The sequence below is a fragment of the Sesamum indicum genome, linkage group LG2 (assembly GCF_000512975.1).
Source record: "Sesamum indicum cultivar Zhongzhi No. 13 linkage group LG2, S_indicum_v1.0, whole genome shotgun sequence".
NCBI classification, from domain to species: Eukaryota; Viridiplantae; Streptophyta; class Magnoliopsida; order Lamiales; family Pedaliaceae; genus Sesamum; species Sesamum indicum.
In genome coordinates, this window is record NC_026146.1 from 11872659 (window position 1) to 11895751 (window position 23093).

The window sequence follows — 23093 nt, forward strand, 5'->3', positions numbered from 1 at the left end:
TTGAAGGATTGAATAGGTCAAAACATTTAATAGATTTAACATGGAATAATGATTAAAAAAGTATAACTGACTGGAAAATTATAAATTTTAATTAAATGAAATTAAATATGAAATATGTTAATGTGGGAATTTGGAGAAAAAAAAGTTCTCCACCTAATCATGTGGCTAAGATAGAGACAATTCATAGGGTGTTGATCATTTTAAATAATATAATATGATATAGAATAACTTTTGTATTATTAGTCATATTATCAAAAGAAATTGATAGTTCTTTTTTGTTAATATTCCAGTAACTTAAACAACCAAGTATAGCATTACAGCATGAACTCCAGTGTGTTGATGATTAAATTAAGACACATAGCTCATTTTTGTCCAGACATTAAATTACAAGTAAAAAATGTTAAAGTTTACTAGTTTTATTTTTATGGGGGGGGGGAAGATTATGACTATTAGAGTTTGGTGTTTTTCACTAATAACAGGAGGTGGTTTTTATGTAAATCAATCAAAAATTTATTTTCTTCGATTCTTGTTGGAAGTGATGTTGTATTAAAAGTTTCAAGTGATCTATTTAAATATTTTAATTCTCCGGCATTAAAAACATGTCTTGGTTTTGTAGTACATAATTGGATGGTCGGAGAAGGCCTCCTTGAAGAAGGGGAAGGGGTTGAACTAAAGTTTGGAGAAAAGACGATCTTTTCTGAATCCCCTCATGATTAATGAACTCCAGAATGACAAATAACAAACTATATGGGGAAATAATATAACAAACCAAATAAACAAATAGTTGAAAGATTAAGAACAATAGTATCGATCAATTGGAGAGGTCTATTGATGAGATTGACTTTAAATAATTGCAATATTATATTACAAATTGAGATAATTGAGAGAGTTTTTGGTGAAAAACATAAAAATGGATTTCATATTTATAGAGTGTAAGAGAAAAAGAAAAACCAAAAGTAGAATTAGCAGCCAGGGTGACTGTTGGCCAAAACCCTTTCTTTTCCATATTTTTTAATGATAGCCTAGACCACGAATAATCTTTCGTAGGGACATGCTAAAGGATGACAAGTCTTCAAAAGTGAAGTTGTGAGGCATGCCAGCATATGAATTATAGCATATTCTTGGAGGATAAAAAGATGCAAGTCTTAAATTACTTGCTCTATTTCCTTTTAATGAGGTCAGGCTCGGGTTATAGTTACAAGACATCTGCCCTGCCATTACTGGCCCTGTAACCAGAGAGTTCCTTGAAGAAGCCTTCTAGCAAAATACTTAGAAATGCAAATCAAAGTAAATATAAATGGGACAATGGGACAATGCAATAATGCAGAATATTGCCACGAAGTTTCATCTTAATCTTGCGAATGCCAATTGTGTTTTTAACCCTTTCATTTATGCAAATTGTTCCTTCGTTTGTTAAGCTTGATTTCATGCCATTGTGCCCCATCAAATGTATCTTTACATTTAGGTTTTATTGAAATATTTGATATTTTTCCGAGATATGAATTATTCCTGTGGTACCATCATGCATGGAGTTTTTTATCTCCTCTACCTTAATATTCATTTTTTAAGTCTGGAATTTTGTGAATTCAATAACATAATTTCTTGCACATTTTTTAGACAAAAGAATTAATAGCTGAAATTGAGTTGCTAGAAGAAGAGGTTGCAACAAGGGAGCAACATGTTCTCTCTCTCTACAGAAGCATATTCGAAAACTGTGTGAGCCAGCCCACTTCTGAGCATAGCTCTGTTGTGACTTCTCCTGCACATGCAAAGACTGAATCAAGGAAACACCCAAGTATCATTTCAAGTGCCTTTTGTTCCTCAATAAAGTTCCGTCTAAGGAAACTTGACTCTCTGGTTACTGTGAATGATTCTGCGAAAAGAAGTTTCTTGCAGACCAAGACAAGACATGCTTCACTACTTAATGCCAAAGATGACATGCATTTTCAGAAAAGTTGCGTGGACCATGTCAAGGCAAGGATCCTGTTTTACCTACTTGATTATGCTATTCTTAATCATGTAAAGTGGACTTTATTTTACCTATATTATTTGTTGTTTCCGTCTGGTGGGGCAATGGAGGAATTAGTTTGTCGTTGTACTTTTAACTAATATAGATAGGCATTATTTGATATTTCTGATTAGATAATTGTAGGCTTCTAATTTGGAATTTATTTTTTTCTAACCACCAGCAAATAACTAGAAATAGGAATATGCAACCAAGGTTATATTTAACCCACCGTTTGATCTCTGTTGTGGTTATTGTGTTACTTTCCTTATATGTTTCGCCTGCCAATTGGTCCATTGTGGGCTACAATTTGTAGCCTTTGTTTCTTAGTTAGTATCACCAAACTTGGAAAGAAATAAGCATATCATTATTTCACATTGCAAAAGCTATAAAGTTCTTTAACATGCACATGCTTCTCATAAGCTTCAATCTTTTTCCTACATGCAAATTGGTTTTAGCCGGTTTTAGACACTGGATTCTTTTTTCATATTCAGCTATTAACAATTTCTGGTCCTGTTCTTTCGTATGAAAGTATACGATTCTTTTTTTTTTTCCAGTACACGACAAGACCTTGCTTGGCTGTATACTCATGCTTATGTAGGGACCAAAGTTTAGTAATAGCAAATCTCTTGGTCATTTCTAACCTTGTTCACTTAGTTTTAGCAATGAGGCCCAATGCTTTGATCTTTTCCTGTCATAATTATATTTCAGATATAATAATAGGTAGGATTATTATAGACCGAGACTTTGAATAGTGTCCCAGAAAAGCAAACTAGCAAAAGAATTGAGGAAGCATGCTCAGGGGGATCATATATAAATAGTGTCCCAGAATATTGATAGACTTCATGGTCTTCTATCTTTAATGAGATATTATTGCGAGCATAGTTGCCAGGGGCATCTAGAATTATATTCATCACTTCTATTTCTACTAACTTTTATGTTATTTGGTCATGTGACTGCAAATACATAGTGTCATTTTGGTCTATTTGGTTTACTATACAGGAAGTTCTGCAGTAATTGCACTTTTATTCGTACACCTGGCTTGACATCTTCCAACACTTAATTTTCATCTGATTACACTCACGTTCATAAATAAGATGGACTTTAGAAAAAGCCCTACTGTGGTGGATCAGTGTGGTTTAAACCTACATATGAAAGACTATAATGTTTTCAGTCCACTAATTGCCAAGTAATTTTGTTGTAGTTTCTGGATCATTCTTTTGACCATTTTTGTCTCCTTTAGATATCCCTTCATAGCTTTTTCGCATAATTAGTTGATGATGCTGAAACAGGAACCAGTTATCTGTAAATCTTCTGCACCTCGAACTCTAAAAGATCATCTCCACCAATGCCCAAGTAAGTTGGCGGAGGAAATGGTTAGGTGTATGGCTGCTGTTTACTGCTGGCTCCAAAGTACATCATCAGTCAAAGAAGAACAAAACATATGTTCATCCACAAAGTCACCAAGTAGTGCTTTACTTCCGCGATGGGATGTTGAGAAGAAAGATGGGTCAACCAAATCAACAGTTGAAATATCTTGGATATCAACAGATAAGAGTAACTTCTCTCGCGCATCTTATGTCATCAGTAACTACAGGTAATGAGAGGCATTTTGGGTCATATTTCTTAGCTTTGAAAACTTTTCTCCCTTCATTCTGTGAAAATCACCATTTCCATGTTAATGACTGAAAATCTTCACTTGTCTGGTATATGCTATCAAGTGATGAAAATCAAAATAAAATGAGGTTCTTCTTATGGTTACATGAGGTTTTTCTTATGGTTTAGGCACCTGTAGAAGTCCTCTTCTTCATTTTCACTTGGATCATGATACGACTTTTTGTTTTGTTCAATTCATGGTTACCACATGCCCATTTGAGATGTAAATGTCAGTCTGATGCTTGTGTATCTACCACTTATCACTAATCATAGGCCATATCTACCTTTATAGAGTAGATCTAGGGGTAGAAATCCCACCAATACTGCCATTGGATGCTTCTTATTAAGAGAGTATGCTTATAAAGTCCACCATATGATGCACTTTATTGAAAGAATAGACTGCCCACCATGCTTATAAGATCCATTAAGTGATGCACTTTATCCAAAGACCACACACTCACATCCCACCATGCCCATAAGTGGTAAGAAAGAACTTTGGCAAACTCAATCATCCTTGCCCCTGGGTCCAATGTGCATGTTTGAAGCTCTGTATACAAGTTCAGGACTAAGCTTTTCATAAACCTTGTATGGTGATTTAAGCTTTCTCGTGAAACAATAAAGTTTCAATGGCAGAACCATTTCCAACTAACACTAAAGCTTAGAGGGAAAAAAATTGGGAAAACATATATGTATTGATACAACAAAATACATCTCTTTATGTGGAATATATAGAATTGAGTGATGAAATAAAATAGATATAATTGCAAGAATCTCCTTCTTTTTCCCATACTCCCCCTCAAACTTTGGAAAATACACCTAAACTCTTACTGCAATGCTCGGTACTGTCGCGGACCACAGCTTGCCAATGCTTCCGACAAATATGAACTTATATATAAGCCTTCAGGTTCATTAGATCTACATCCCCAATAAAATTACGTAATTGCACCTTATCTCTTCAAACTTCAAAAACTACGTGTAGACCCTTTCTGTCAATGGCTCCATTTATAATCGCACCCCAGCACTTGGGTTTTGGACGAAATGCCAACAGTTGTAGAAAATTTAAAAATCCTATCAATTTTATTTCTCATGCATATCCTTATATTATTAGCTAAGTACACCTTGATAATATTTTGAGACTTGTAGTTAAAATGGGTAAAAGTAATAAAATACTTGTATGAAATTATAGTAGTTTGAGATGGGAAAAATGGTCATGTTTTCTAGTTTCTTTTCTTTATATATATAGAGTGATGTTATGTGCGTTCTTTGAATAAAAATTCTTGTTCAAGCATTTCTAGTTTCTTTCTTTATTTATGTCAAAACACTGAATTAATTTAATATTGATGGCAGAATTCGGATACTAAAATGATTTTTATCAGATATTATGTAACTCCACCCCTGTGAATTAGATATATGTTAACCTTTACACAAGAATAGCCCATCCACCACTGAAAACAAAAGGGCTAATGAGACAACTAGATATGTCCAGTCAGATAAATTTTGCCCTTCTTTCAATTTAACTTAAGCCAGGGTGATCCTGACTTGCTGGCAATGGATGGTTGGAATTACTGATCGAGTTGTCTTTGATACACCAGTCTGACTGACTAAGAAATTGTGCTAATGGCATTTTTTGTTCTAGATCCTGTAACAACGCATAACTAATACTGACCTCTGATCCTGTCTCCGGAATCAATCATCACCTCTCATTGCGAAGTCTCTTGGTTTTAGAGAGATTCCAGTACAAGTTATGTGGAACGTATTTGTCCAAGTTGTCTTCAGGAATCAGAATTTCCTTTTATACACTATGCATGGAGGAATGTCTCCATGTCTGAGGAGTTGAAGATTTGAGAAACAGACATTTATTTCCTAATACTTCCTTAAAGCATTTGCAGCAATCTCTTTCTGTTTCATCACATATTAAATCATCTTGAAGAAACTAGATCACTTAAAAACTTGTGGCTGTACAAATTTTATTACTGTCTATACTTATATTGTTGTGCTCATGGGAGTCTCATCTATTACATCGTAGTCTAGGACTTTCATAAAATGATCCTTAAAAATGGCATATCCCTTAGTGCAATTAATCCATTCTAACCTCTTGTAATCTTTTTTATCTAGCAGAGTTCTTGTAGAACAGTTGGAAAAAGTTAATGTCCGAAGGATGGATACGGATGCCCAGATAGCATTTTGGATCAACTTGTACAACTCCTTGGTTATGCATGTAAATATCTCAACAGTCTCTGGTCATCTGAAATTCCCCTAACTTCTATCTGTGCTTATGTCTTTTTTTTGGTTCATGAAGGCGTATCTGGCTTTTGGAATACCTCACAACTCGCTCAGAAGGTTAGCATTGTTTCACAAGGTGTGGATGTGATTGTCCAAATATGTATTGCTATGAATATTTTTACTGGCATCTAAGTTTCTTCATTTTGCCAAAACTCTGTAATACATTTTAATCAACGCAGCACTAGTAGCAGTATACAGTGCAGAAATCTAGCAGCTGTGTTTGTAGGAACGTGGTCTAATAATTACCACAATATATAAAGGCCATTGCAATTTTCCCCTAATAATTTATCACAATTATGACCCATGTTATACTGATACCATGGTAGTTGGTTATGTGAGGAGTAGGTAGTGTTAAGTTAAAGCCTTAAAAATAAGTTTTGTAAGGGGTGTGGGAGAACATGTCTGTAGATACATCTCCGGGCTTGCTCCATTCTGAATTATTTAATTTTTTTTTTTCCAAATATTATGTTTTAATTGATGGGCTTGTTAGGGTTGGTCCAGAGAATAAATTCAAAAACGAAATCAGGTCAATTTCCGGAGTAAGCATTTGTGAAGAGGGGGAACGAATCAGTCTACTGCATCCTAATGAACATTCTAAACCCTTTTTGCTTTTGTCAATTATTCATTGTTCACTTAATAGCTTTGTATGTCAATTACATGCAGGCTGCTTATAATGTTGGTGGGCATATCGTAAGTGCCAGTACGATTGAGCAGTCAATATTCTGCTATCATACACCTCGAGTAGGACAGGTATAACTTTCTCTAAACTTATAAGAGCGCAAATATTGCCATCAGTTGAATACAAATACAAAAAACCTCATGTTTACTCTGGAATTTTCATGAAAATTGAAGTGGTTGGAGACAGTCTTGTCAACAGCAATGAGGAAAAGATCCAGAGAAGAACGAAAAGTTATCAATTCAAAATATGGCCTTCAAAGTTTCCAACCGCTCATCTGTTTTGCACTATGTACAGGAGCTTATTCGGATCCATTGGTAACATCTTGCTTCAGCTGTCTGTTACAATATTTGTTTGTTCTCCTGCTTTACATGCTTTTTATGGAATAGTTAAGAAAAATACAAGATAGGAGGTACTTTTTCTTCAGATAATAAACTTACATACGTATATAAATACTAGCTTGTCTAATGCAGTTAACTTTTCTTTCGACTCTGAAGCTAAATGTCTATACAGCCGCGAATGTCAAAGAGGAGTTAGAAGCAGCAAAAAGGGAGTTTCTTCAAGCGAATGTAGTCATCGAGAAGTCAAAAAAGATATTTTTACCAAAACTCATTGAAAAGTATGCAAAGGAAGCTGGTGTTCCCTTTGACGATATCATCTATTGGGTTAGTGAAAATGTCGACAAGAAGCTTCACGAATCAATACAGAAATTCCACGATGGCCGTCCCAATAAGAGAACATCTCAGAACATCAAGTGGTTACCTTACAGTTCAAAGTTCCGATATGTGTTCTCTAAAGAGTTAACCGAGAAACCATGGTGGGTGTAAATGTCTCAAGACGTCCATTCTTCTATTAGCATCATTGTCTTATCCTTTGTATATTAGTTTTCTGAGCTGAACAAAGTTGCCCGTATATACTTCAGCACGATTAAGCTACGGTTTAACCTTTTTTAGGAAAATTATCTTTGTGACTGAGATTATAGCTTGTATATTGTTATCTTCATTTGATCGTGAACAAGATTATCAACATGCCTTCTGCTCTAGTTATGAGAGCTCAAACTGTGGTTTCCATTGAGTTGTGTTTGTTGCTGATTACTTTGAAGGCATTGTTATTATGGGTGGAGAAACACCCCATCTCAAGTAGCAGAAGGTAAAAGCAGGGTGAAGTTTATGGTTGTAAAACTAACTAGTCATTCGGGATACTTAAGGTGGTATTTTCGATGGCTTCTAATAAGCGTTTATTGATAAAATAAGTTGAAAAGAGTATTTTGATTTACAGCTTCTATTTTTAAATTACTTACATCAACTTTATTTAAACTTTTATACAAGTTTTTTTATTTTAAATGGCCTAAATTAAGTTGTGAGTATGTAAGATAGTAATATGATTCAAAAGATGGACAAATTAATCTTGTGAATTTAAACAAATATTTCTAAAAGTGATCATAAAAAAATAAAGATCTTTCTCCTGATTCCTCGCTTCAAACTTCGATTCATGAGTTGAAATCTTGTTCTTGAATTCTTTCGAATTTGTGGGAGTACATCAATCTTTATCTTGAAATTCAACATCAAAGCTTTGACTTTGAGGCGAAAGAAGATGTAGAACTTTTGCAGTTCGGACACTTCATCGTGACCGAAAGCTTTTAATTTAATTTTTTATTGATTTTGTTATTGTGTAATGTAGTTTGGACGCCCTTTTTAATAAGCTTGAAGCTCGTGCGTTTTGAGTGTGTACGCCCTAAACTTTTCAGTAGATCCCTTTTTCTAACTAGGTATATTTATAAGTACCTTTATTCAATTCGCCAACCAAAATAAAAAATAAGTTTTCTACTTTTCTTTGGTCAATTCACCTCAAAAATTCATAAGACCCAATTTGAAATAGACTTTTAATTTGAAATTCAATTAATTAGCCAATTGTGCACTTTTAATTGGTAATTTATGTAAAAAAAAAGTTTAATGATAAAAGTCACCCATCAACTAATTCATACTAGGATGCTATTAGGAACGAAACGATTTATAGCTAGGCCTTGTGCATATGAGGAATATATGGGGCACCTTTCGTAGGAAAATTTATTATTGAAAATGTCCGACAACGGATATTCAGTGTTGATTTATCTCCTTCTATTAGTACTTGTGCACTAGATTGAACTTCAGATTCAAACCCATTAAAAAATATATAGATTAAATTTGGGTAGAGTCTCTATCCACCAATACTCATGATTCCTGTATATTTAATTGGACAAAAAAGAAATATTTTTATTCTCAATTCAATTGGATTATTATCTATTATAACTAAATTAAAGTGAACAAACATAAGAAACTTAAAATGTTCTGAAATTATTTATCATGTAACTCTTTAATCATGTATATTTTTTAATTAATAAATAATTGAATAAGTTACGTGTACTCAAAAATTAAATTTACTCCCATTTTGTTTAAGTTTATTGTGAATTGATATTGAAATAACATAATAGTATTTATTTTACGTGTATATATAAAGATCGTTGTTGATACAACATATATTCTACAAAGTGTCAATTTTTAATTTAATTTGAGTAATATATATATTGATAATTAATGCATTAAAATTAGTTACCAAACAGTTTTAATATAAAGCAACAAATTCTGAACTTCAACAAGATAAAAGCATTATTAAAAATTATATGGGCAGGTACTACGTGTTACTATATCTAGTATTGATGAAACAATCCATCACTGCAAACTTTCAGCTGCATAACATATCTATACTATTATAAAAGCAACTCTTTTGTCGTACCAATTTTTAAATACCCAAATTTACCCTTTAATTCATTTCTTCTCTTTAACAGAATTGGGTTAGAATAGTAATTTCAATATTTTTCTAATAATCTCTTAATTAGAATAAAAAAATCCTCTCAACTCATTATTCCATGTTTCCGGCCCACCTTCCCTAGTGGTTTTTGCCCTTCAGAAACTTTAACATTTTAAATAAACCAACAATTATATTTTATTTTTTCTCTCACAAACTTCCATATTTTTAATAAATTCACAATTATAATTTATTTTTTTCACTCACCTTCTCCATTTTTTCAATAAACTCAATTACAATTTATTTGTTCTCTGTCACCTTTTCCATGAATTTTTTTCTCACAAACTTTCATATTTTTAATAAACTTACAATTACAGTTTATTTTTTCTTTCTCACTTTATCTCGCATTTCTCTCTTCTTACACACTTATTTCTTTCTCCTCACCTCTACTACGGTCTACGGTTGTATCATTTCACTTTCTTTTTTTTCCTTTTCATTTCACACTATATTCTTTATATATATGCTCAGAAACCGCATGGGACAACAACTAGAACTATTATAAATGGAAAAGAATTTTTAGACCCAAAGTGGTTATTTTGATACCACTAAAATAAATTATTATAATATCAAAAACGCCCTTCAACTTCCCATCACATGTTAAATTAACTACTTAATCAAGTTCCTAGAAAATTAATTTCATGCAGTTACATGTACTAAAAAATTAAATTTACTCCCATTTTCTTGAAGTTCATTGTTAATTGAAATTGAAATAACATACTAGTATTTATTTTGCATATATATATAATAATCATTATCAATATAATATATATTTTACAAAATATCAATTTTTAATTTAATTTAAGTAAAGTATAAATTGACAACTAATGCATTAAAAACAGTTACTAGACAGTTTTAATATAAATAACAAACTTTATATATAAAAAAAATTATAAACTTTAATAAAATAAAAACATTACTAAAAATTATATACCCAAATACCTCGTGCCAGTGTATCAGTATTAGTGAAGAAACCCATCACTGCAAACTCTTTCGGTTGCATAACATGTCTAATCACACAAGAGTGTAACATTAGTAACCAACCTAGTCCACCCCTGAATTGGTAGTTACTCCTCTTAGTGGGTAATGGAGCTTGGAAAACTGAAGAAATCTCTACTTACTGTTGAATAACGATTCCTAAGAATCCAATGAGACCCCTAAATTAGGAGATAATTCCCAACTATATGGAAAACATATTTTCCACAGCAAAGCATTATCAACTCAGAAGACGCCCAAAATACACACTTTCTTCAGGCAAAAGTCCAGGCCACAGGAGACTCAGGACTTCATCTTACTTCCACCACAATGTATGATATCAATTACGAATACAAGTTACATGTACAGAAACCAACAATTTCACTGTCCACAAATATTTCATCAATCATACACATAAGTTAGATTTTCAGACAGTTATCTCAAAATGAAAAACTGGCGATCTCTTCATCTTCATCGTCTATGGCATCATCACCGTCTTCACTAAACCTTTCATAATCATCTTCATCTTCTGCGTCTTCATCATCATCAAACTCCATGATCTTATCATTTGCTCCTCTATCCTTCAAGCCAGTGTTCAATACTACAGTTTCCCCCCGAGACTTCTCCATATCTTTTCTAAGCTTATCCATGTTCTCTTTTCTCCGTTCTTCCTCCAAGCGTTGCTTCTCTTCTCGTCTCTTGTCAAGATCAATCCTTCAAAGAGGAAAAACAAATTAAGCAAACAGGTTCGAAAAATAACAATTAGTAATCTCTAGAACAGTTTAGGATGATAAGTCATTACTTGTAAGTTTCCATGTATTCCTCTGCACTGGCTTCAACAGCCTTAAAAAATGCATTCATCCCAGCACCAGTGATTGCAGACACTCCAACAGATCTAAGATTTTTATAGAACTCTTCCAACGCAAGGGAGAGGCTACGAGTCAGTGTTGATGTGTAAGAATGATCGGAATCCAGTGCTGCATGAAATACCTCAAAATCTTCCATCCACTGCACTAACAGCAGATAAATTGATGCCATTTACAAACTCCAAACAGAAGAGGGTAAGAATAGCATAAGCTGGCAAGTAAAGATAGCTGATGACAAGCATAAACATTAAAGAATAGAAGATAAAAGACATTGAGTGGAGAAATCAGAAACCAGAAACCAGTCAAGGTTTAATCAATTCCAGTATGAAGTGAAGTGACAGAGGAAAGAAAAGTATGACAAATGAGCAACAGAACATTTTGACACACCTTCTCCTATGAACGCGACAAAGAAATTAATTTTTACCTCCAAAGCAAACTCATGTTGTGCAACATCTGTCTTATTGAACACCAATACCAACGGTAACCGTGTCTTGTACAGGATGCTACAAGCATAAAGCATATTGCTCATGAAGGTAGCTGGACTCTCAGAACGTGGTGTATCAACAACATAAGCAATTACTGTGGGGAAGGTGGATGCAAAAGCTTCTGTTATAATAGCTCCAGATGCAGACCAAGTGAAAATCTCAATCTGGCCAGGAGTGTCGACAAGAACATAGTCAAGCTGATCTGCTCGCTTCTCGATCACCGATATGACCTATAATTGGAAAAGAATAACATTTCAATCCAAGAACCTCCCTTTCAGTTTGAAGGATTTGAGATATTACAGCTACACAAGGATCCTACTTCAGCTGCACGCTTCAATAAAAATCTACAAACATAATGATAATTGCAGTCATGATTGTACAGGAGTAAACAAAGTAGAATGAAATTTACATAAAAAACAATTACTATAACCCAATGTATGGGTAAGCATTGTTGGGATTTTCTCACATTAATTAAGCACTCAATGAGTTAAGCTGTCAGACAAATTTAGAATGCATGAGTTCATTATGGCCTGTGGGACTGGTTCAAGTTTGACAGTATTCTTAATCAAAAGTGAATTTCTAACTTTTCTAGCTTGACTTCCTTGTGAAGTAACTGAACCCAGCAGAAGCACATGAAAGGAGTGCTGTTTGGACGTCAGAGATGATGCTTCATTATCATTCAAAACCCAATTCAAAGAATATAGATTATAGATATATATTCAAAAAACTTTGGACTATGCAAAGGAGGTACCTTTTTCTTCACAAATATATCCTTAAAAGGATTACTGTTGCTATCTAGAGTAGCAGGCCGCAGGATGGATATGAGTAATTCTATAGGTTGTCTGCTCCCTCAAGGATGCCTTTATATGATAAGTGAGAACCTTTATCTTACTCAAACATCTATGATTATTTACATTAACATAAACATATGATCAGAATTTTCGTATCAGATATAAAGCCAACTCCAGTGGAAAATTCAGAAAATAAACAACCAAGAGTTAATGACTGAAGGCCATAAAAAGCTTAACAAACTAGAACAACCAGTATGACCTTAAAAATTATGATGAAATAAATGTCGTATGGTCTAATAAACAACTCACATAGCATTACATATCAAAGTTTCAAGAGAATGGCAATGACTGCCCTAGATGACAAAGGATTGTCTATTAGCAAGTAGCATTGGCAAACAGCAAGTACATCCATTCAATACAAACTGGCCATTTGCCATACAAATTTCTTTCAGACTTCATTTGCCACCTAAAACAGTTGTAATTGTAACTAACGCATACATTTGTATACTTTAAAAAAATTAGGTAAGAGTGTTGCCATTTGTGAATCCAAAGGCTCCAAGAAGAATTTACCTCATCAAATTTCGTAGAGAACAAGTTAAGCGAAGTCAAAATTCCTCCATTTGGTCCTAGATTAAATTGCTTCATGACCTCCTTGTACCTAACCGTATCTCTGATATCAATGTTCGCACCAAATGGAAGAGTCATGACAGCAGGATCTAGATTCATAACATAACCCCGGATATTTGATGCCATTGTGTGACCAACTAGCCGGTGAAGGAATGTAGTCTTTCCACTTCCTGGACACATTATTTACAAGTCTTCAGAATAACGGGAATATTTATATACACAAATTCTACTGTATTATTCTCTGCCTAAAGAAATACCTGCCATCCCAACCACTATTATAATAACAGGCTTCCTCCTAAAGCTAGAGGATGGTTCTCCAATATTCAGCTGCCCCATTGTTTTGGATATGGTGTCAGCCTCTGTACTTGTGGACTTGAGAACAAACACATATTAAAGGAGTACATCATTACTAAATTTCTACAGGGAAAATATAATGCAAAAATTTCAAAGTGAGCATCCATGATTCAGGTATTTACTTCAGTATCCTGCTGAGTCATTGATGCAACATCCTCTGGTGCTTTTGAGTTCATTTCTCTAAATTATAGTGCAATTCCTTTAGATAGAACTTTGAATCCTGAAGCTAAACAAAAAACAAAGTTTATCAGACATGAGATGGAACAAAACATTGAACCACTAGAGAAATACAGATATAATGAGGTATTTCAAAAACCATTGGATTTAATGGAATTAGCACCACATAATCTGAGACCTAGTGCGATTATAACAATCCTAAAACTATTTGTTTTACACTACCAACAAACATTAATACTCCAAAATTGGTGCTTCAAAAGTTTCGTCTGGAAAAGTAAAAAACCAGCATCCAGTCTAAAGAACCACCACCATGAACACCAACTGCCACATTCCATTGCAGTTCTACAAGATATGGATGCTGGCACCAAAGACCAACAGAAATCAACTGTAACATTCCCAGAGATCATTACTTGCTTTTTAGCCTTAATACTTGTAATATATGCCTTCAACTACTTACCCTACCAGACTAGCACACGATCAGCACTCACTATAATCATCCGAACATCAATAACACCATCAAATTAAATTTTTGTGGATATAAATAAATAAGAACCAAGAGTCGGGCACTCGACGCCAGTCAGTTGCTATACGTATATTCCATCGTTTCATCAAAACAAGAAAAATATTTCAAGTTCACAACTGCAATAATCCAATGAATTACCAAGTCCATCAATTACCATCTCGAATCACACGCTCCCAGTAAATAAACCAAACGAAGCACAGTTCTTAATGAAACTCCGAAGAGAAAATACAGACAATCTCAACAATCAGCAGAAGACATTGAAGACAAGAGCAAAACATCACCTGTTGAGGGAGTAGCTCGAGAAGAAACGAGTAAGCAACTGAAGCAAAGGTTTTTGGTAGGGTTTGGGATTTCAACTGGGCGCGGTTTGATACTTTGTGTAGCTGCGAAATGGACCAAGCGTCCATTCGCTTTTTGTTTTATAGAGCACTATTTTCTTTTTTTTTTTTTTGTTTAAAATAAGTACCGTAATTATTATATATTATTATATACTCTCATTAATAATATCAAATAAATTAAATTTACAAATACCTACGATACAGTAAAAACAATATCTACTATGCAATAGAAATAACATTCCACACATGTTGCTGGTTTAAACCGAAGACCTTCAAGATCACGAGGTCTCAACTACATCAACTGAATTAGACCTCATTAGCTATAAAACACTTATTGGTGGTCGAGTCTTTCACTATCATTTTATTATTTCCGTACTAACAATATTTAAATTTAATTTTGGATAAATGGCATAAAATCCTCCTGTATTTAATTTTATAAGCAAAACACTCCCCATGTATTTTATAAGAACTATTAAAATTTTATTTTAGAAATGATAATTTTAATTTAAATATTTTTTTATGAACATATAACTTAAAATATTTTTTATAATTTTTTTTTATATTTAATTAATATATTCTATAAACAAATATAATTTATTGAAACACGTTAAAGTTAAATAACAATTTAATTTAGTTAGTAATATAAAATTATTATAATTAATTTTTATTTATATTCATAATATTTAAATTTGAAAGGTGAATTTTAGTATGTTAAGTTTTGTATTCTGATTTTTGTTATTTTAAATTTTAAAAATTATAAATACTTGAGTTATTTTAATATTTAGTCAATATATTTTATAAATAAATATAATATATTAAAATTAAATAATAAATTAAATTAATCAATATTAAATAATTTCTTAAAATAATACTTTCTGTAAGAGAGTCCAAAAATATTTTCACGCTTAAATTTCTAGCAAAGGGGGCAAAATGGACATTTGCTTACTAAAAGTATCAGTAAAGACGACCAAAAATGATGTCAATTCGCACGTGGCTCCATTAAAATCTAATGAAGAGGGGGCATTTTGTTGCCTTTTAAATAACACGATTTTTTTTTCCTTATAAACATAACATAAGTGGATTTTCGGCGCTATTTTCCTAAAACATAGGGAGGTATTATGCAATTTACTCTTTAGTTTTTAACTAATACTCTAATTTTAATTTTTAATGAGAAAATTGTAGTTTGGTCCCTAAAAAGTATCACTAAAATATATTTTATCCTTTTTCATGAATTATAAATTTAATCTCTAACTTGGGATGTTCGAACAGATTGCATCTTGCCATTAGATATTCGTTAAAAGCTAAAGGAGAATCAACGTGAGGCGCACGTGGGGATGGAAACGGGGGGAAAATTGGATGGAATTTCACACTTAAATTGGTTTTTAATTATATATTCTTATTTTTGATACATTTGGCTCCAAAATTTATCTTTTAGAAAACGGCGGTAGACCCTCCTATGAGAAAAATTTGAATTTAGATAAGTTTATTATTATTTATCTTATACAAAAGATTTATCATATGATCTTTTATTTATTTGAATATAGATAAGTGTATAATAATTTATCTTTATCCAATAGATTTACAGATTTTTCTTAAAAAAAATAAATTGGTTAGCAACATAATTCAAATTTATTTTCCATGGGTACTAACTAGTTTTCCTAATATTTAGTCATTTTTGTAGGAAACACTAAAGTAGTACATAAATAGAAAGTCGTTAGTCCTGTTACCGTCAGTGTAGCTATCTTCCTTTCACCTTTCTTCTTTTCTTGTCTTTGTCTTCTTTTTTCTCTGTGAAAGAATTCTTCCCTTCCTTCTCCTTTGTCCCTATGTTCCTAATTCCCCAAAATCCTTTCCCTTTCTCAACTAAATTCATTGACTAAAATCGTGTCCGATGCGCTTTGTTTTAAGGTAACCTTAGTTTATGATGTTCTTGTCTTTTTTACATTGAACCCACATACAGGTTGATGCATATATATTATGCCATGATGGTTCATTTAAACATTTGTGTTTGAATATGATTTAATTGTTTAGTTGAATGAAAACAATCAAGATCTAGTAGCTTTTTCTTTACATATATATATATATAGATTTAAAGGCAATTTTCGTCCTCTAACTTCAGGCTATTTTTGTTTTAGTCCCTTAAGTTACTAGGGTTCCATTTTGGTCTCATAAAACTGAAAAAATCTCAATTTTCGTACAAATTTGATCGGAAAGTTGAGTCAATTGGGGCTTGCATTGTGATTGGTTGAAAAAGATGATGTAGTGAAGACATGGTCTGAAGTTAAAGGACTAAAACGAGAATGGCCTGAAGTTAGGGGACGAAATTGCCCTTAAGCCTTTTATTTTCAGTCAATCGCAATGCAAGCCCCAATTTAAAAAGTCACATGCCTGGCATGTGAATTTTTCCGGCAAGTAACTCAACTTCCCGACCAAATTTGTACCAAAATTGAGATTTTTTCAGTGATAACTCATGTGTTTTATGCCTTGGATCTTCACAGGGCTAGCTAGGGTTCCAAGCAAGTGATAATATGGCTAAACTACTGAGGAAGATGGTAGTGCTTTTGATGTTCAGGCTCGACTGGAGAAAGTTAATTTCTATCTTTGTGATTCTTACAGTGGTTAGTGTTCTTATACAGATTTCTAGACTTCCTTATCCACTGTCTGAATTGATTTTTCCACCACCCACCTTAGTTTCATCCTATAAATCATTCAACTCCGCAATCTATTTGGCTAAGCAGCTCCAAACTAATAATGAAAAGGGTTCTCCAATGATTCTTCTTAATTCTTCCCACCAACTGAATCAATCAATACTGAGTTCTAAGAAGAAATGGGAAGAATCTCAACAGAGAAGGAGAAGAAACAATCTAACGTCGACCAATACGTTTGCTCCATCTTCACATCCTTCCGTTAAAAATCTACCTAGTCGCGTAGAGGTATTTCGTTAGTGTTGGTATCACAATATTTGAATTTTCTAGTATTTCTTTCTTCCTCACATAGGATATTTCTTTTTTCATGTAGAGATATCTACGGTCTTTGGCACCAGATGAGGCACTTGCATTTATCAAAAGAGATATTGACAATGCCCCTCTAGATAGTACCGATGATCCAGAACTATATGCACCACTGTTCCGGAACATATCCACTTTTAAGAGGTACCTTTGATGGTCTCATATTTGTAGTTTTCTTAGTTTTTTGAACATGAGGTGGTTAAAATCCTTTTTTTAGTTTGTTTAGTCATATGATTGATATCATGTTATAGTTGCGTCATTACAAGATATTTTTGCGTTTATTCGATCAGGATGACCCAAATGTAGAAAAATATGGATAGATAGAACTGCTGTTTATTTGTTGAATAGACAGATTAGTTGCAAAAATCATGACTATACTTAACAATAAAATACTCGAAAATTTTATTCCGCTAATAAACTAACTTATACACAAATGAATTACAATCTTAATAAAAAAAAAAATCGGCTCGATTATCATCAAATATTGTGGTTGCATCAATTTGAGCAATCTGCAAATCTGTCATCAATTCCCTCAACCATAAGGCTTGAACGACTACTGTAATGGATGTAGCATGCTTCGTTGCTATAGTCGATTGTGCCATAACCTCGAGATACACACTAATCTCTCCACACCAATGTCCAGAACATGATCGACACAATCTTCTTGTGAACATGTGTCGTACGAGAAAGCCTTCATAGGATTATAAATCTCCTATCTCGATAGTCATTGACTTGGAACATTTAATATCAAAGCCGTAGACTCATTTTTCATTCGCCATGTAATTTTATTTCTTTTCCATCATAAAATAAATTTTTATATTCATACTAAATCTCTTAGATTAAATCTAGCATTCTATGTCTGATTTAATTAGATCTTTATTTAATTAATCTTGTGCATGTTGGAATTTTATTGATTTTAGTAATTTATTATATAAATTACTTGGATGTCTATTTAGTAATTGATTCAACCAGATTATTATTTACTTCAATTATATTTTCTTAATATATGAGGTCTAATCAATTAATTTATTTGATTAATAACAATAACTCAATTAATATATTTTTGGTCATGTAATTTCGGTACTTTAGTATTTTTATCTTTTATTTTTTAGGATTGCAAAAGAGTCCTTTAACTTTTTGATATTTCGTAATCTTGGTCCTTTCAATGTTAGATTTTGCAAAAGTCACACATGATTTATTTTAGCAACTTTTGTAAAATCTGGCATCGAAAAAACCAAAATGACGAAATGTCAAAAAGTTATAGGATACTTTTGCAAGCCCATGATTTATTTTAGCAACTTTTTCCAATATCGAGCACCGAAAGGACCAAAATTATGAAATATTTAAAAGTTACCGGACTATATTGCAATTCTAAAAAGTAAAGGAAAAAATACCAAAGTGTCAAAATTACAGAACCAAAAATATATTTAAACCCAAATCTATTATGTCCTCGAGTTAATTAAGCTATCAATTTTCATAAATATTTATTTTCTTTTTATGTAACCTTCTTTCCTTGAAATAATATTAGGAGCTATGAATGGATGGAGCGGATATTAAAAGTGTATATTTATGGAGAGGGAGAAAGGCCTATTTTTCATCAACCTGAACTTAGAGGAATTTACGCATCTGAAGGATGGTTTATGAAGTTAATGGAGGAAAACAGGCAATTTGTGACAAAGGACCCTAAGAAAGCTCACTTGTTCTACCTTCCATATAGTGCACGACAGTTACAAAAGGCTCTGTACGTTCGCAATTCACATAATATGAAGCCATTGTCAATCTTTCTTCGGAATTATGTGAACATGCTTGCTGCAAAGTATCCATTTTGGAATCGCACTCATGGATCTGACCATTTTTTAGTTGCTTGCCATGATTGGGTATGGTCGTGTACATTTCATATTGTTTTCCTAATACTTGAATGTGTAGCTAGTAAAACTCGTTTTATTTACTTTGATCATACCATATTTAATCATTACTCTCTAATTTTCTATTCTTCCCCTTGTCGTCTTGCACACATTATGTCTGAGTGGTTTCATTTAGGGTGTTACCAATTTCAGAGTTGAAATTTAGTAAGATATAATGTGATTTTGAAGTAATTTAAGTTATCTTAGCTTTTTCCTTAGGCACGTATTATATGATATTGAACATCGAGTGCTATGGGTCGGAATATTTGGACATCTATTTTTGGGTTGTCAAGAAAAAAATTATTTCCAAATTAGGTTTGATCGAACCAAACAAATCACGAAACAAGTATGACACACTTGCCATGTGATTTGTCACTTTCCCTAAACTGTACATCAGTCACACACAAGTGTATTGTACTTGTCATATAATCATGTCCCCAAACATGCTTGTACTTATCTAGTATGTAAACGAATTTAGAGGGCGTTTAGATTTGTATCTTACATTTTTTTTATCGCTCCTACCATTAATGTCTCATTTTGCATTGCATGACTACTTACAGGGACCTTATACTTTAACGGAGCACGAGGAGCTCACGAAAAACACTATTAAAGCCCTGTGCAATGCAGATGTGTCGCAATGGATTTTTAATGGTGGAAAAGATGTTTCACTACCTGAAACCTATATAAGAAATTCTAGAAATCCTATTAAGTACCTCGGTGGAAGAAAAGTGTCACAACGCCCGATTCTTGCATTCTTTGCAGGTTACAATCATGGCCGAGTCCGTCCAGTACTTGTCAAATATTGGGGTGACAAAGATGAGGATATGCGGATTTATGGCCCGTTACCCAGTAGAGTATCAAAAGTAATATCTTACCGTGGACACATGAAATCGAGCAAGTATTGCATTTGTCCCATGGGCTTCGAAGTCAACAGTCCAAGGATCATTGAGGCCATATATTATGAGTGTGTTCCAGTGATTATTGCTGATAATTTTGTTCCTCCATTGAACGATGTTCTTAACTGGAGTGCATTTTCTGTCATTGTTGCAGAAAAAGATATCCCCAACCTAAAAAAGATACTCTTAGCAATACCTTTACGTCGATATATTGTATTGCAAACCAATGTGAAGAAGTTGCAAAAGCATTTCATATGGAATGTGAAACCTACTCGATACGATATGTTCCATATGATTCTACATTCAATCTGGTCTAGTCGAGTAAACCATATTCAGATACTTTAGGCATTGTAACTTTCATGGTTGGTTTTTTCAATATTTTGGAGCTAGTTGTAAACCGTGATAGGCTTAAAGTATGAGCTTAATTGATGTAACCTGACCGTCATTATCCAACTTGTAACTCAATTTCATTTGTTTGTACAGGAGTAGACACAAAAACATCAGTGGTTTGACATGGGCTTGGTTGAATCATTCAGACAAACATGTTGTGAAGTTGTGATCAAATTTTGAACAAATAAATTGAAAAAATATAACATGAGGGCTTGGGACACTAGTTTTACCATCATGATGGACCCATCAGACATTTTCTTGTCACGTTAGTTTAGTCCGCCTTATTTCTCGGCTAAAAGAGAAAGTGGTTTTCTTATCAAAACTTCGACGAGGGGTATTTCCGTACAATCTATTTTTGAAATATTTCAAAAAAAATATAACAAAAAGACCGTTGACTGTGAGCTACACTCCTCAGCAAAATGGTGTAGCCGATAGGAAAAATTGCACCATTGCAGGGACGGCAAGAAGCATGCTTAAAGGTAAAGGTGTTCCACACCTTTATTAGGCAGAAGCTCTACACACGACTTGTACATTGTAAATGGATCACCCACAAAAGCAGTCAGAAACATAACTTCGTATGAAGCCTAGTTCAAAATGAAGTCAATTCTGGACCATTTTAAAATCTTTGGCAGATCCATTAAATGAAATTCATGAATGAACGAGCAAGTTTTATTTGCTAGTGAGCCTCAATCTTTCAAAGATGCTTCAAAAGAAGAACGTTGGTCAAAGGCAATGAATGAAAAAATTGCACTATAAAAAGAAAATAAAACTTGGGAGCTTGTTGACTTGCGTAAAGGAGAAAAAAACTATCAGGCTTAAATGGATCTTCAAAATCGAGTCCAATAAAGATGGCTTGATTCAGAAATATAAAGCTCGACTTCTAGCTAAAGGGTATTCTCAGCAACCTGGAATTGACTTCACAGAAACTTATGCGGCAGTTGCTAGAATCAGAACAATTCAAACAATTCTTCTCATTGCCACTCAGTTGGAGTTGCAAGTTTATCTGCTTGATATAAAGTGGCAAATGGCAAAGTTGAAGAAGAGATCTACGTCGATGAAGCAGAAAGATTCACTTTGGAAGGCAAACAAGAAAAAATTCGTCGTTTGAATGAACATCTATACGGGTATTAAGCAATCACCCTGAGCATGGAATAGCAAGATCAATAGCTATTTTATTGAACATGGTTTCACTTGCAACTTAAGTGTATCTTCCCGCTACGTGTGAAAAGTCGGATCTTATCTACTTTGATACGAGTTCAAGCTTGATGGAGAGTTCAGAAAGAAAATGATGGAAAAATTTGAGATGACTGATCTCGGTCTGATGCTATACTTTCTAGGGATCCAAGTGAAGCAAAGTCTAGGACGAATTTTTCCCTCGTAAGAAAAGTACATTGATGATCTTCTTAAAAAATTTAATATGAATCCAATGGCGTTAAATGAGAAGCTTCATGTTCATGATGATGCTGAGAAAATTGATCCTTCTCTTTACAGGAAATTGATTGGATCATTGCTTTATCGAAACAGAAGGCCTGATATTACTTATTGAGTTAGCCTTCTCTCCAAGCTCATGAACGAACCAAGTAAAACTCACTTTGCAGCAACAAAAAGAATTTTCATGCTGATGGGGATAAAACCCTATTTTCTCGTAAAAAGACAACTTTGCCCTTGATGGGGCCCAAAATCGCAAGTTTGCCAGCATGACCCGCGCCACTTTCACCGGGTCGGGTCGCGACCCCATTTTACCTTCAGCTCGCTATTTTTCCCAGCGACCCCATATTTCGACCTCAACCAAACACTGACTTAAGCATCGGAGGGCCTTAGCTGGGGGCCACCCCAGCAAGCCTAATGATCTGCTTCTTTTCTCAGGGCCCAATCACTAGTCTGGGAGAGGAGCGACCTCGAACCGCTTGGGAGACCGAACCAAGGAGGTCGCGTATTTTCGACCCGGATCAGTTGGCGCCGTCTGTGGGAATCTGAGGAAAGCTCCTTTAGATTTGGTTTGAGGAAGAATTCGCCATGTCAGAATCATCAATGCGTGAACAAGAGGGAAGGTGGCATCTCACCGATGAAGAAAAGCAGCGGATGATCGGGATAGCGAGTAAGAAGGCCATAGAGGAGCACTGCCCATCTGTCAGGGAACCATCGGGGAAAGGACGGACGGAAGGACGGAGAAAAATGATCTTGGCTGGACAAGTAGAAGGAACGGTTCGCATGAGGAAGAGTAAGAAAATAATGCCAAGAATCAGTCGGGGGAGAGAGAGATCAGCTACCACATCCAGCAACAGTAAGGTAAGACAA

At 33.9% G+C, this 23093-nt stretch overlaps 3 protein-coding genes across 6 annotated transcripts in view; 2 read left to right on the plus strand and 1 right to left on the minus strand.

The window, feature by feature from the left end:
* LOC105155851 overlaps nucleotides 1–7678 on the plus strand; it is a 13384-nt gene extending 5706 nt beyond the window's left edge. The window contains exons 5-11 of one of the 2 annotated variants that reach the window (XM_011071833.2): nucleotides 1618–1974; nucleotides 3298–3602; nucleotides 5780–5879; nucleotides 5961–6020; nucleotides 6608–6694; nucleotides 6797–6937; nucleotides 7118–7678. In XM_011071833.2, coding sequence (XP_011070135.1) covers nucleotides 1618–1974; nucleotides 3298–3602; nucleotides 5780–5879; nucleotides 5961–6020; nucleotides 6608–6694; nucleotides 6797–6937; nucleotides 7118–7447 — 1380 coding nt within the window. In that variant the 3' untranslated portion in view covers nucleotides 7448–7678. The remainder of the gene's footprint in view (nucleotides 1–1617; nucleotides 1975–3297; nucleotides 3603–5779; nucleotides 5880–5960; nucleotides 6021–6607; nucleotides 6695–6796; nucleotides 6938–7117) is intronic. The other variant, XM_020699372.1, reaches the window with a different exon arrangement.
* Nucleotides 10711–14669, minus strand: LOC105155852 (GPN-loop GTPase 1). 2 transcript variants are annotated; one of them, XM_011071835.2, is made up of 7 exons: nucleotides 14541–14669; nucleotides 13682–13785; nucleotides 13463–13577; nucleotides 13149–13375; nucleotides 11727–12017; nucleotides 11239–11444; nucleotides 10711–11150 (listed from the first exon to the last, which is right to left on the minus strand). In XM_011071835.2, the coding sequence occupies exons 2-7, from the start codon at nucleotides 13733–13735 to the stop codon at nucleotides 10877–10879; spliced, it is 1167 nt and encodes a 388-aa protein (XP_011070137.1). In that variant the 5' UTR covers nucleotides 13736–13785; nucleotides 14541–14669; the 3' UTR covers nucleotides 10711–10876. The 2 variants fall into 2 exon arrangements, with proteins under 2 accessions (XP_011070137.1, XP_011070138.1); XM_011071836.2 differs by having other exon boundaries at nucleotides 13682–13779; nucleotides 14541–14665.
* Nucleotides 16398–20885, plus strand: LOC105155853 (probable glycosyltransferase At5g03795). Of its 2 annotated transcripts, XM_020692079.1 has the most exons (6): nucleotides 16398–16505; nucleotides 17096–17215; nucleotides 17336–17530; nucleotides 17616–17749; nucleotides 19134–19482; nucleotides 20070–20885. In XM_020692079.1, exons 2-6 carry the CDS (start codon nucleotides 17126–17128, stop codon nucleotides 20748–20750), a joined length of 1449 nt encoding a protein of 482 aa, XP_020547738.1. In that variant the 5' UTR covers nucleotides 16398–16505; nucleotides 17096–17125; the 3' UTR covers nucleotides 20751–20885. The 2 variants fall into 2 exon arrangements, with proteins under 2 accessions (XP_020547738.1, XP_020547737.1); XM_020692078.1 differs by having other exon boundaries at nucleotides 17096–17530.

Excerpts from the sequence above, each read along its gene's own strand:
- LOC105155852 (XM_011071835.2), bottom strand. The coding sequence starts at position 13,735 with ATGAACTCAAAAGCACCAGAGGATGTTGCATCAATGACTCAGCAGGAT. Across the intron at positions 13,578-13,681 it reads TGACTCAGCAGGATACTGAA|TCCACAAGTACAGAGGCTGA; the intron begins GTAAATACCTGA and ends TTTGTTCTCAAG. Across the intron at positions 11,151-11,238 it reads GAATACATGGAAACTTACAA|GATTGATCTTGACAAGAGAC; the intron begins GTAATGACTTAT and ends TCCTCTTTGAAG.
- LOC105155853 (XM_020692078.1), top strand. The coding sequence starts at position 17,126 with ATGGCTAAACTACTGAGGAAGATGGTAGTGCTTTTGATGTTCAGGCTC. Across the intron at positions 17,750-19,133 it reads AACATATCCACTTTTAAGAG|GAGCTATGAATGGATGGAGC; the intron begins GTACCTTTGATG and ends AAATAATATTAG. Across the intron at positions 19,483-20,069 it reads TAGTTGCTTGCCATGATTGG|GGACCTTATACTTTAACGGA; the intron begins GTATGGTCGTGT and ends GACTACTTACAG.